At 31.5% G+C, this 13099-nt stretch overlaps 1 protein-coding gene across 1 annotated transcript; it reads left to right on the top strand.

The window, feature by feature from the left end:
* Nucleotides 1–7541: 7541 nt before the first annotated feature.
* LOC137814248 (uncharacterized) lies at nt 7542–8582 on the top strand. The gene is made up of 4 exons (XM_068616868.2): nt 7542–7717; nt 7815–7972; nt 8054–8131; nt 8207–8582. The coding sequence occupies exons 1-4, from the start codon at nt 7642–7644 to the stop codon at nt 8339–8341; spliced, it is 447 nt and encodes a 148-aa protein (XP_068472969.1). The 5' UTR covers nt 7542–7641; the 3' UTR covers nt 8342–8582.
* Nucleotides 8583–13099: the final 4517 nt, after the last annotated feature.

Genomic DNA, 13099 nt, shown 5'->3' with positions numbered 1-13099 from the left:
GTCATTCACAACTGCAAGAATATCCTCCTTTAAACAGTCCCAACAGAATTTAATAAAACAAAAATTAAAATCATTTGGCTCATGACTTTTCGAACTGTCGCAACTCCAAACTGCACTATTAACTTCCTTCTCTGAAAAGGCACCTACCAACATCACGTTGTCTTCACACCAATGACCATTCTCAAAGACCCCGTTAAACTCGTTTCTCGCTCTTCTCCACTTGACAGTTGAATGAAAAAAAGTTGAGTTTAAATCACCTTGTTTAAGCCACTTAAGACAGGCTTTTTGATACAACACAACTTCTTGTTTAAAAAAATTCCAACTATGCTCTACAAGCAATATTATTCTATCCTCCCTCCCGAATTCGTCTAGTTCACTTTCATCATTTCTTGCATCCAATTCTTTAATTTTTCTTATGCAATTCTTCCCTGCTTGTTTAACATTCTCAAAGACCTCTCTATTCCAAAATTTTAAATTTGGTTTTAACATTTTCAACTTTTCCTTTAAAACAAACATCCCTCCACCATGCACCTCATAACTAAGCCATTTACCGTGTATAAAGACATTGAACCTGCCATCACTTTGCCAAACTTCTAAGCTTCTAAACGGTTTCGGGCCCCAATCCACACTCGTATCTTTTAACACAAGATCACAATTATCAGATACAGATATGTTGAACACATACTGTTTGCTATTTGGCCACACATCCCGTCAATCCCTAGAAACCAAAATCCTGTCTATTATGCTTTTAACCAACCTGTTCAGTTTGTACCAAGTAAACTTTTTGTCAACTATCGGAATATCCAACAACTCTGACTTTTCTATAAAATTGTTGAAACTACTAATTTCTCTATTGTAATCAGACACAAAAATCAAATCTTTTCTCTCCTCCTTCCTTGTGATAGAATTAAAATCCCCAACTATCCTCGGTAAGGATGTTGGTCGCGCACCTTCCCTACCAAAACCCTTCCAAATCGTCGCCAAAGCAGACAACACTCTAACTTTAACACTGCGAATCCCTTCCGCACCCATCTCCTTCGCTCCTTCTGCCAAAGACGAGATCAAGACTACACCCACTGAAGCACCATTATGACGCCTTTCTCCTACCACCCCACATACTGGCTCTCCGTTGGAAAAGCCACTGCTGGTCATCACCTCCTCGCTGTGGAAAACTACAGGCGACGCAACATGTGGCCCATAAACGACCGCACCACTAAAGAAGCTGTGAAATGATATAGACAGCTTTGGTACATCGTACACCATCACACCAGTCGCCTTAACACCAGAGATGTCGCGAAACGTTGTTGATGGCACAGGGTCACTGTTTGCCATCGCGGTTATCGCTACAACACCAAAGACACCGTGAAGGTTGCCCTTACAGAGATCCACACCAAACACATCTTGCTTTGAATGCTTAGCCACATCGAAAATTGGGCCTAGACCACCAACCCAACTCTCAACTCGAAAATGGGCCTAGGATGGCTCGTCACAAATTAGATCTTCTGCCCAAACCCTTTTGTTTCTCGAACCTACCATATTTAAACATGTGTGACTGTTAGACTTACTTCCCTTCACTCCTCCACTTATGTCGTTGCCCACTTTCTTCTTTCCCAATGTGGCGTTTTGACTTTCCAGGAAAGAATTAACTTCTCCACTAGTGCATGCACCTCCTTTTGAACTTTCTCTCTTCTGCACCGGGAACTAAACAATTTGTTCTTCTCCTCCCAACCTCTCAGTTCTAGCACCATAGTGGAAACACTCGGAATCGAGGAACTCATCTCCAACGCTGTTAACCAATTGAGCCTCTGACCCTTCTTTGGAAGGCTCATCCCAACTCACGTGACGAAACCCTACCTTGTCTTTAGGGAAGCCAAACTCTTCTTCTATGGAAACCTGATATAAAATTCATTTAATTTCGCAGTTTTTGCCAATCTTGTCACCTTTCCCACTGGAACTCTTATGCGCAACCTTGCAAACTCTAGGACCTCTCTTGTAAGCATTGCCTTATTTACCTCGACCATCGTACTGACTAACACCCTATACATTCAAAACACTTGCTACTCCAAATGGCCAACGAGATTCCTTTACACCTTACCCAAACAAGTTTTTTGACAACCACAAAAGAGTCATTCCATGAGACAATTGACTCGAAAATTCTGTCAAACTAATCTTTGTTCTCTTCTATAGATCTCTCAATTAAGCTCTCTTCTTCACAAGACATAAGCACATACTTTTCCCCGAGATAACGTAATCTCACAAAACTGAACCCACCCACAAAAAAACTTTCCTTAACTGATTGTACATTAACTACATAAGAAAATCTACCAACAGAACAGTTTTCCAACCATTTTGATAACTCCACCTTAACCCTAAAATGAGGCGTGACTTCCTCTGAATCTTTTTGTGCATTGCCCGCACTCCCACACGAAATGACTTGTACAAAAGAGTGTTGTTTCTAACCTTTCTTATATGCACTGAAGGAGGACCAACCTTCTTTGGAATCATATTCTTATTGTATTTAGGTTTGTTAACCCACATCTTCCAAGTTCCTATCCAAATTGAATTCAATCTCATTTTCAAGTTTAATTTCCTATCCAAATTGAATTCAATCTCATTTTCAAGTTTTGTGCGTGGTTCATCCCTTGAAATTTCACAAACCCAAAATATTGGTTTCTTGTGTTTATTTTTCAGGCAATATAAACGTCTAATACTCTTCCCCATTTCTAAAAGATTTTCCATAAATATTTTTCGTTATACTCGATAGGAAAATTGGTGAAAAAAAAAACATCGTATTTGCCATGATTCCTAACAGAGAACCAAACTCGCTCTTCTCTCTCCCTCACCAACACTAATTAGAAGTTGATAATCATTTAATTTAATTTTTTATTTACACTCAACTTGTTGTTATGCACTTGTTTTCATGGTCTAATTTTCTTTTTTTTTTAAATCTTTTAATTATTGTTGTGTTGTTGTATGTAGTCTATATGTTCTTACTTTAGAATATCTGATTATCTTTATATAAGTTTGCCTTGCTTTTCTTGAAGCATAAATATTCGTTTTTTTCGTATTGAATACTTAAAAAATAAATGATTAAATCAGTAAACAAAGAAGATGGGAGGTGATTGGTGGCACCCAGTTGAGGTGATGGGAGGCGGCGGGGTGGAGAGTGTCGCCGGAGTGGACAATGGAGATACCTTTAATCTTCTTCTTATTCTCCATATTGTTTGTGTTTTTTTTCTTTCGTTTTCTCTTTTTCTTCAACTCCCCTTCCACTTTTTTTATTTATTGTTCTGATCACCCTTTCTCCTCCAAAAACCTCCCTTTATATAAAGGGAAGAGTGGGAAAGAGTAAACTACATGTGGGTGGTGACTGTGGGAAGTGAGAGAAAAAAATGAGGGAGTGGTGAGTGTGGAAAAAGAAAAATAAACTAGATTCGAGTGATTATCACAATTAAAAGAGAAAATTTATTTCTAACTATGAATATTTTCTTTTCTTTTAAATATATTTAAAATAAAAAAACATTGTATTTATTTAATATGTTTTAAGGGTTTGTCAAAATTATAAACGTATTTTTTTTCAGTTTAATCCCATTTTAATATTTTAATAGAATAAATTACAATGACTATTTTTAATATGTTTTAAAGTTGTGGTAAAATCAATAAAACGTATTTTTTATTTATTTTTAATTTAATATATTTTTAAAATTTTATCATTTTTTGTGTTTTTTTATTAAGTCAAGTCCACTTTATTTTATTTAACATTTATGACTACCTAGATGAAATTGGTATTGAAAACTCACTTTTACTTTATAATATTAAAAATTTGCATTTTCATGTTTTCATAATAAAAAATAATTGAAAATAGAGATAGTAATTTTGTGCAGGTTTCGAAAACCAATAGAAGTAATGTATGAAAACCTTGTTTTGCGTACGAGTGCAGAGATATATTAATCATTTATGTGAATGAAGTAACCATCAATCTAAGACATAAAAAACAAAAAAAAAGTTGTTGATGACCATTCAAATAAGTGAAACGAATCTCCATCTAAAACGTTGTCCATAACCATTTAAATGAATTAAACGAATCTCCATCTAAAACCAAAAATGACGAAGATGATGACGATTTATATTAATGAAGCGGTCTCTATCAAAAGCGTTGAAAAACAATAAAATCAATAATCATTCACAGAAACATAAAAAAATGGTATATAATTTAGTAGAAGCTAATTGTTTTTACTCTCTAAAATAGTATTTAATTTAGTAATTATAATAACTAATTATTTTTAATCTCTAAAATTGATTTCTATTTCATAATTTTCTTCTATGTCACCATAAATAAAGTGAATCTTTATTTAAATGATAAAAATAATAAAGTCCATTCATATAAATAAAGTAAGTATTTATTAAAAAGATAACAAAAATTGAAATGGATTATCAATTCATATAAATATAAATGAACAAGACTTTATAAAATGATAAAAATCAACTATCATTCATATGACTGAAACTAGTCTCAATCCAAAAAATAAAAATAGTACAAAATTGATGACTATTCTTATGAATAAAGTTTGTCTTTATTCAAAAATATAAAAAATTACATAATAGATTATCATTTATATGAATGAATGAGGCTTTATTCCAAAGATGAAATATCGTGACCATTCATATGAATTTTTTTCATATATGATAATTTAAAAGTAATTTTGATATGTTGTGACAAGGTGCAAAATTCCTTTAACCCCTTTCCAACTTTGACAAAACACTTTGGTATTTGTAAAGTAAATTTAAATAAATATAATATATTTAAAATAAATAAATAAGATTTATTATACATGTAAACATATTATAGATTTTAGATATACATATTCAATAAATATAACATAGTTAAAATAGAAGATTCACTACAATATTTGTATATTAATAATTTTTAAGAATTATATAAGTTATATTTATAATTAAAGAGATAAATATTATGTAAAATTGTAGATATATAGTTTATAAAAAAACACATAACATTAATTACAGAAAATTATAAACTTGAGTTTCAAAATGTTGATAATCCAACCGTAAAATTTGTCATATTACAAATGCTGATGTGGAAGGAGAAATAATTTTTTATTGGAATGTGAACCACACATGAGAAATGATTTTTTTTTTAAATTGGCTAAGTTAGTAATCCATACTAAACTGTCCTATTTTACTATTTCGTTGTTAAAGTAATATTTTTCTATAAACATAAAATAAAACATCATAATTTTGTTAAAAAAAAGTGATAATTTTTACATGTCAAAAGTATTTTTTTTAACGAAGTGAAAACATGAGGAAATTTGAAGAAAAGAATCTACAAATAAATAATAATTGTATTTGAAAAGTTTGTTTTGAAGAAAAGAATCTATAAATAAATAATAATTGTATTTTAAAGTTTGTTTTGAAAATGATGACATGTTTTCTATATTTATTTTTAATTTATTTTTAATAAAATATTAATTTTCAGTGGATTAAATCCATTTTCACTTTGATCTAATTTAATTTATGTGGGGTTTTGAAGATGGAATTTGTTTAATTCCATTCACTGCATGGGTCAATAAAGAAACCACTTTAGGAGTGTCTTAAAATTAATCAGTGTCCCATTCAATTTACATTTGCCATCTGAGATTCCTATCTCACGCACATAAATATGGGAACTTCAAACCCTTTTTTAAAAAAAATCAATTTTAATGATGTAACTTACTTTATAAGGTAAAGTAAGTAATTTCAATGGTTGATAAAGGAATAGCGATTGATATTATTACATGTTACATAGGGACTTAGGAAGGTTGAACTTCTAGACCATACAAAAACACAAGAAATGACTAAGTATTTTTCTGGAAATCACGGGGCCGAGTCAATGATAATAAATTTGATCAAACATTCAATACGCGTATTCACGAAAGGTTCGTATTTGTTTGAAATCAGATTCTCCACGTGAAGCCATAAACTTCTGTGTCTCATTCGTAGTGAAGTTTCCATGACAACACTGGGTTCATTTTAATGAAATGTAAACATAACATATGGTTTCATTTCAAAGAATGTAAACTTAACACATGTTGCAGTTTACTTGTTCTCGCTTTCGACTTCAAGTACGTTGAAATAGTATAGTCACGATCAATCATCGTATTTAAAGTATTATTTGTTTTTCGCTTGAAGTTTTGTCATGGTTTTATTTTTAAAAGACATTTTAAAAGATTAAGAAAATAACTGTCATTTGCCTCGATTCCTAAGTGATAGAAGACTATATTAAACTTATCATAATAAATCCTAGTCAAGGGCTAAAGGAATGCATGAGTTCGATTCTCATTGACGACGTCAATATTGTTGGGTTGAGCTCATTTTCTATGTGGAGACCCAATCCAATATTAAACTTTTGAGTTTTTCGAACAGAGAGATAGACAGAGAAAAGATTAAAGAGAGAGAAAGTTTCGCTCAGCAACTTCCAGCCGCCACTGACTCTTTGTTCACGGTTGGATCGGGCTGAAATTTTGTAAGCAGGTTCATACTTCAAGTGAATTCAATATGACCGTTCAGATCTTGCAGATATTGTTTGAACAGTGAGAAATTCATCTCACACTGCAGCAGCATTCTCAGCGTTTCTAGTGAGGATGAAAACTTTCGGATTGCTGCTTCTGTTTCTTCCACCGTTAGATCGGGCTGAAATTTTGTCAGCAGGTTCATAGCTCGTGTTGCTTCAATTGGACCGTTCGGATTGTCCAAAAGTAACCGGAACAGTGACATATAGGCCGCGTACGGTAGCTGCAGTTTTGTGAATTTTTCAGGTTTCTTGTTCTCTGTTTCATCTATGTTGTATTGTTATTTGGCTGGTTATTGAGCACAATTTGTGCTGTGATTTGAAACTCTCTTGTAACCATAACTTTGATCATAGAGGAACTTGATTAATTGGCTTGTGTCCGGGGGTTTTACTTCACATTAAAAAGGTTTTCCACGTTAAAAATTGATGTGTCTTATTGAAGTGTGTTTTGTGTTGCTGCCATTATTTGTTATTGCTCCTCACATCTTGCAAGTTGCACAAATTATTATCTGTTGTTGATTGCTCTTGTTGAGTTATTATTTTTATTGTGTTGCATTTTCCATTAAATATATTTCAACCTCAAGTCCATTGAAACATTGTTAAGATCAATAACACCTACCAGATATTATCCGCTTTTAAACTCGAATTTCTGATACAATTTTATTCTTAAAAAACATTTCAAAAAATTAGAAAAAAATTAAATATATAAACTTTCATTATTTTTTACTTATAAAATAATGTAACACACATACGATAACAAAATTCATAGTCCACGACTCTTAACGAGGACAAAAACTTTGAAGTCGCGTTTTCATTGACTTTGTGAATGAATAATTGAGATCAAACACCAAGTCTGACTTGTAAATTTCCCTACTAAAGAAAATTAGCTTTTACTTTGAATTTAGAGTTTGATCTTTGACTGTTTCAATAAAAATTGCCGCATCACATGACACATCTATATATGTGTGAGAAAAATGAAGCAGGTTCAATTCATTCAAAGATAACCAAGCAACACATTGCTCATTCAGATTTTCTTTGCTTTCCCATATCAGTTAACTGATACTGCATAACAAGTAATGGAAGGTGCACTGACGGATGATCAGATTGCTGAATTCCAAGAAGCCTTTTGCCTCATTGACAAGGATTGTGATGGTGTGTTCTTTCTGCATCTTGATGATTTTATCATTTATTATTATTTTTTCTCATTGGGTTTTGGATTTTGACTTGTTGGCCCTTTGGTGGTGTCTAGGATTCATTAGCGTGGAGGAATTGACGACCACTTTCCGATCAATAGTAGGGAACCCAACAAAGAAAGAAATCCAAGACATGATCAGTGAGGTGGACATTGATGGTAATGGGAGTATAGATTTTGAAGAGTTCTTGAGTATTATGGGTAGAAAAATGAAGGTAAAAGATAGAAAAACTGGTGATGATAGCATATATTAATTAAATTTAGGTTTTGAGGCTAATGATTGTATAAATTTGTAGGAAACTTTATCTGAAGAGCTGAAAGAAGCCTTCAAAGTGTTTGATAGAGATGAAGACGGATACATATCCGCCACTGAGGTAAAGAACGTGTTTTTTATTCATGGTTTTGATTGAATCATTCATTTGTTAATTTGTTTTGCGATGTTTTTTCAGCTGAGGAACGTAATGATGAGTTTGGGAGAGAGGCTGACAGATGAAGAGGCAGAACAAATGATCAGAGATGCAGATTTGGATGGGGATGGCCAAGTTAGCTTTGATGAATTTGCGAGGATTATGATGCTCAAATGATTTCATTTGCAAATACTTTTATTTCTTTCTTTCTTCTAAAATTATTATGTTTATACAGTTTTATATTATTTAAATTTCTTAATTACTTAATGTAAAGTTTATAACATATAAGTTTAACATTTTCTACTGAGAATAAAATAGAGACACATGAAGAAATGATAATATCCTAATATTGATCTTAGATCAACAAAGAATCTGCTATGGAATCCGAGATAATGAAGAAAATAAGTTTTGTTATTAACATTTTGTTGTTTTTTTTTTTACTTTATTTAAGGGTAAATAATTTATACATTTTTGTGTTAGGTGTGTTTATGATTTTGTTGGATCGGTCATATATGTTTTTTTTTGGTTTGTAGTTTCTGTTCTTTTGCGTAAAATCACGGATATTATTAAGATTGAAACTTGAAAGGTGTTGCATCGCCCTAATTTTTTTCTTCTTGACTTCTTGACTTACTAATGTAGGTGAAACTTAAACACATTGTATAAGAATTGAAACACCGTGAATTGTTTCATTTTATTTTTTTATTTATTGTTGAAAAAAAAATCTATTTTTTTAAAAGAGTTATGATTTGGTCACTAAATATAAAAAAAAAACATTACAATTTACACCATTTAATGGTAAATTGGCTATTAAAGTTTATATAATTTAGGTAGTGTTTGATTTAAGAAAAGTTTTAGTTTTCTGAAACTTGAAATCTATAATATATTTAACTAGAAGTTTTATGTACATGGAATATTCGTAATGCTTCAAGGGAGGGATATTTGTATTTGGAAGGTTTTATGCAAACGTAAACGCAAACATAATATTTTTAATTATATTATGCATAAGAATTTCACTAGTTACAACACTATTTGGGTTGTGATTGCTTCTTGATATACCTTTTTTACTCTTTTTATTAAATATTCAGAGTTTGATTTTGTTTTAATTAATGACAAACATCCTCCTACAATTTGATATCATTTTTTAAATCTTTTTTAATAATAAAAATTCTATATATATATAGCTTATAATACACGTGATTATTATAAAAAAAAATATACTGTTATATATATTGAGGAACATAAATTATTTTATGGGAATTGATTTATCATTAATTTCCATGTTTACAGACGAAAAGAAGTCCTTTTTAAACATTAACATCTCTCGTGTTTATTTCTTCACGACTATTATTTACAAAGAAAAAAAAAACGGAGATTCACTTTATTTATTTCAAATGATTTAAAAAGAAACAGCAAAGATGTGAATGCCTTTCATTTAAAATAAATAAATAAAAACTAAATACGTACATATTTATCTTCAAAAATTATTAAAAAAATGTTATATTACATTATATAACATAACACAGTTTATTATTATAGATATAATGAATAATTAAATAATAAAATAAAATTATAAAATATAAATAATAAAATTATTAAAATAGAAAAAAGTTATCTATAAAAATATATATACATAACAACATATAGAGAGAAGATTCCCTTCTTACACATTTTTTTTTTTCAATTTTATTCTTTATAATTTTGAAATATGATAAATTTGAATTTGAAGAAAAGCTAGAAAATATAACTTTTGAATTATAAACTAAAAATTTGAATTTAAAAAAAAATGAAAAAACACAATTTTTGAATTTTAAACTGTAAATTTAAATATGAAAAGGAAAACTAGAAAAAAGAGTGAGTGAAAAGATGAGAATGAAACATCTACCAAAGAATCACTTTATCAATTTTTCTAAGAATCTCAAAGGAACAACTCATTATCTCTTATGTTTTATTCTTGCTTTATACCATACAAACTTTTCTTCATATGACACTCTAGGTGTTCCTTGCCTAGTTTTTCATAGCCTTTGAGTTGCTCCATATAGATTTCTTCTTTAATGTCTCCATGTAGGAAAGTTGTTTTGACATCAAGTTGTTCAACTTCTAGGTTTAGGCTAGCTGTTATATCCAATGCTACTCTTATGGAGGAATACTTCACCATTGGTGAGAATATCTCATCAAAATCAAGTCCTTTCTTTTGATTTCACCTTTTCACAACAATTCGAGCTTTGTACCTTGGTCTCGAGCTTCCTTCTAAGCCTATACACCCATTTGTTTTTCAAGGCTTTTCTTCCTTTAGGTAGCTCCACCATATCATAAGTATAGTTCTCATGTAAAGAGTTAATCTCTTCTTCCATGGCTTTGATCTAGTCCCCTTTCTCAATTGTCTCCTTAGCCTCTGAGAAGTTTTGAGGTTCACCATTATCTGTCAAAGTAATATAATCTTCTTCAAAATACTTTGATGATGGTTTTCTTCTTCTTTCAAAGCATCTCAATTCAACTTGCATATGTTGTTCTATAGGTTCAGATTCTTCTTATATTTGAGGATGAGCTGGATGTTCATCAGTCTGGTCAAAAACTGGGTGAGCAGGATCTGTCTGTTGGTCTATTTGATCAAGATCTATCTGTTGAGGAATCTCCCCCCTGAATCAATGCGATCTCTGAACTTACATTGATTTTTCTCTTGAATATCTTTGATAGTTTGATCCTCAAATAATACAACATCTCTGCTTCTAACAACTTTTTTCTTTATACGATCCCACAATTTGTACCCAAATTCATCATTTGGAGACCCAATGTATATGCACTCCTTGGCCTTAACATCTAGCTTTTTTCTTTCATCCTTTGGAATATGAAAAAAGGATTTACATCTGAATACTCTCAGATGGTTGAAGGATGCCTTCTTCTTGTACCACACTTCCTCTGAAATCTCTCCATCTAGAGGTATTGATGGTGTAAGGTTTATGAGATCAACTATAATCTTTATTATTTCACCCCAAAAAGACTTGGGGAGGTTAGCACCTTGTAACATGCATCTGACTTTATTTTCAATAGTACGATTCATTCTTTTGGTTACTCCATTCAGTTGAGGAGTCTTTGGTGGTGTCTTCATCATTTTGATGCCACACATCTTGCAATATGCTTCAAAGGGACCACGATACTCTTCACCATTGACGAGCATCTCGAGTGTTTTCTCACTCATATGCCCCAATCATCTGTGTCAAACATCTTTGGAGTCTGTAGCAACATTTGCCTCTCCAGAACAAATTCTTCCTTGCATAATGTAAAATCATTCCTTTGAACCTCTGATAATGACTTGTTCCCTTTTCCTAGTTTCCACTTTCTAGTACAAAAGTGGCTTATAAAACCATCATCATCCAACTTACCCGTTGAGATAAGGTTGAGACGCATTTTTGGAACATGCCTCACTTTCTTCAGTTCAAGCTTGTTTCATGTGTCTGTTAGTAACACGATATCACCAATACCTACAATCTTGCGTGTAACATGGTTTCCTATTTTCATGGTTTCATAGTCACCTTTTTTGTAATTTGAAAAGAAATCTTCATGTGGACTTAAATGGAAAGAGGCACCAGAATCAACAATCCAAGAGCAATAACCATATGCGACATTTAGGTAATTGTCTTTTCCAATAAGAACAAAAATCATCGTCAACGACGATGGTTGTGGTTGGAGTACAATTCTTCTTCTTTGGATCAACTGAGTCTGGATGAACAGTTTCAACTTTTTGGTCTCTCTTCAGAAATATGCATTCAGATCTCTTATGACCTTCTTTGCTACAATAATGACATATTGTTGTTCTTGTGCAAGATTGAGAATGACCTTTGGCTTTGCTTTTGTTTCTTCCACGAGATTCATTTCTCCTACGAGATTCACCTCTTCCTTGCTTCTCAATAACATTTGCTTCATATTGATAATTTGTACCTTTTTCTTTCCTTCTAGATTCTTCAATCAACAAATTGTCTGAAACAGTGTCCATTGAGATCTTCCCATTTGGGACTGAGTTGTTGAGCGTGACTACTAGTGTGCCCCAACTCTCAAGCAACGAACTGAGTAACAAAAGTGCTTACAACTTATCATCAATTTTTATATCTATCTTTGTCAATTGATTGACAAAACCCTTAAATGAATTTAAGTGCTCCATTATACTTTGACCATCTGTGTAGTTAAGTTTCAATAGTCTATTGACAATAGATGCTTTATTTATAGGAATTTTCTTTTGAATCATAGATTTAAGTTTTAACCATAACTCATAAGCATTTGTGTATGTGGACACATGCTCAAACAAACTTCTATCAATATACTTTGGAATCATTGTAACAGTTTTTCAATTCAAAATTTCCCAATCTTTATCACTCTTACCTTCTGACTCGTCTTTGCAAGAAATTGACTCATGCATATCCTTACAGTATAAGTGGTTATAATCTCACACTATGGTGGATAACTATCTCTTTTACTCTGTATGTTGCTCTTTTCACTTGCTTACATTTCTCTTTCTCACAAGTTCTCTTTATGTAGAGAATAAGAGGAATGCTTCTTCATAAAGAGATATTGGATAATTAATGCTTATCACATTTTCAAGATACCTTGAAAATACTATCTTCAACTTTCAAGGTTGGACTTTATAGTCTTTAAGAGAGATATGATTTCAATACTTTGGAATGACCATAATTGAATATAATTAATGGATCAATTATCAATATTCATTGGTCATGGTTCTCATTAAATTAAGGAAGGATTCCCAAAAGTTTGAAACAGTTAAAGTAACCACCCATCAAACCACGTCTCAGTTCAAAGTTTTGCTTAACTCATTCTTTTCAAATAAATGTACTACACATGTCTGAAACAGTTTTTTTCAAATTTAATATTATTTTTTTAGTTTTAAATTTAAGAAATTATAAAATGACGAAATAACCAAAATAA

The sequence above is a fragment of the Phaseolus vulgaris genome, chromosome 1, assembly GCF_051622355.1.
Source record: "Phaseolus vulgaris cultivar YP4 chromosome 1, ASM5162235v1, whole genome shotgun sequence".
NCBI classification, from domain to species: Eukaryota; Viridiplantae; Streptophyta; class Magnoliopsida; order Fabales; family Fabaceae; genus Phaseolus; species Phaseolus vulgaris.
The sequence above is the reverse complement of the archived record's forward strand: the minus strand, read 5'-3'. Positions and strand labels throughout refer to the sequence as shown.

Excerpts from the sequence above, each read along its gene's own strand:
- LOC137814248 (XM_068616868.2), top strand. The coding sequence starts at position 7,642 with ATGGAAGGTGCACTGACGGATGATCAGATTGCTGAATTCCAAGAAGCC. Across the intron at positions 7,718-7,814 it reads CATTGACAAGGATTGTGATG|GATTCATTAGCGTGGAGGAA; the intron begins GTGTGTTCTTTC and ends GGTGGTGTCTAG. Across the intron at positions 7,973-8,053 it reads TTATGGGTAGAAAAATGAAG|GAAACTTTATCTGAAGAGCT; the intron begins GTAAAAGATAGA and ends ATAAATTTGTAG.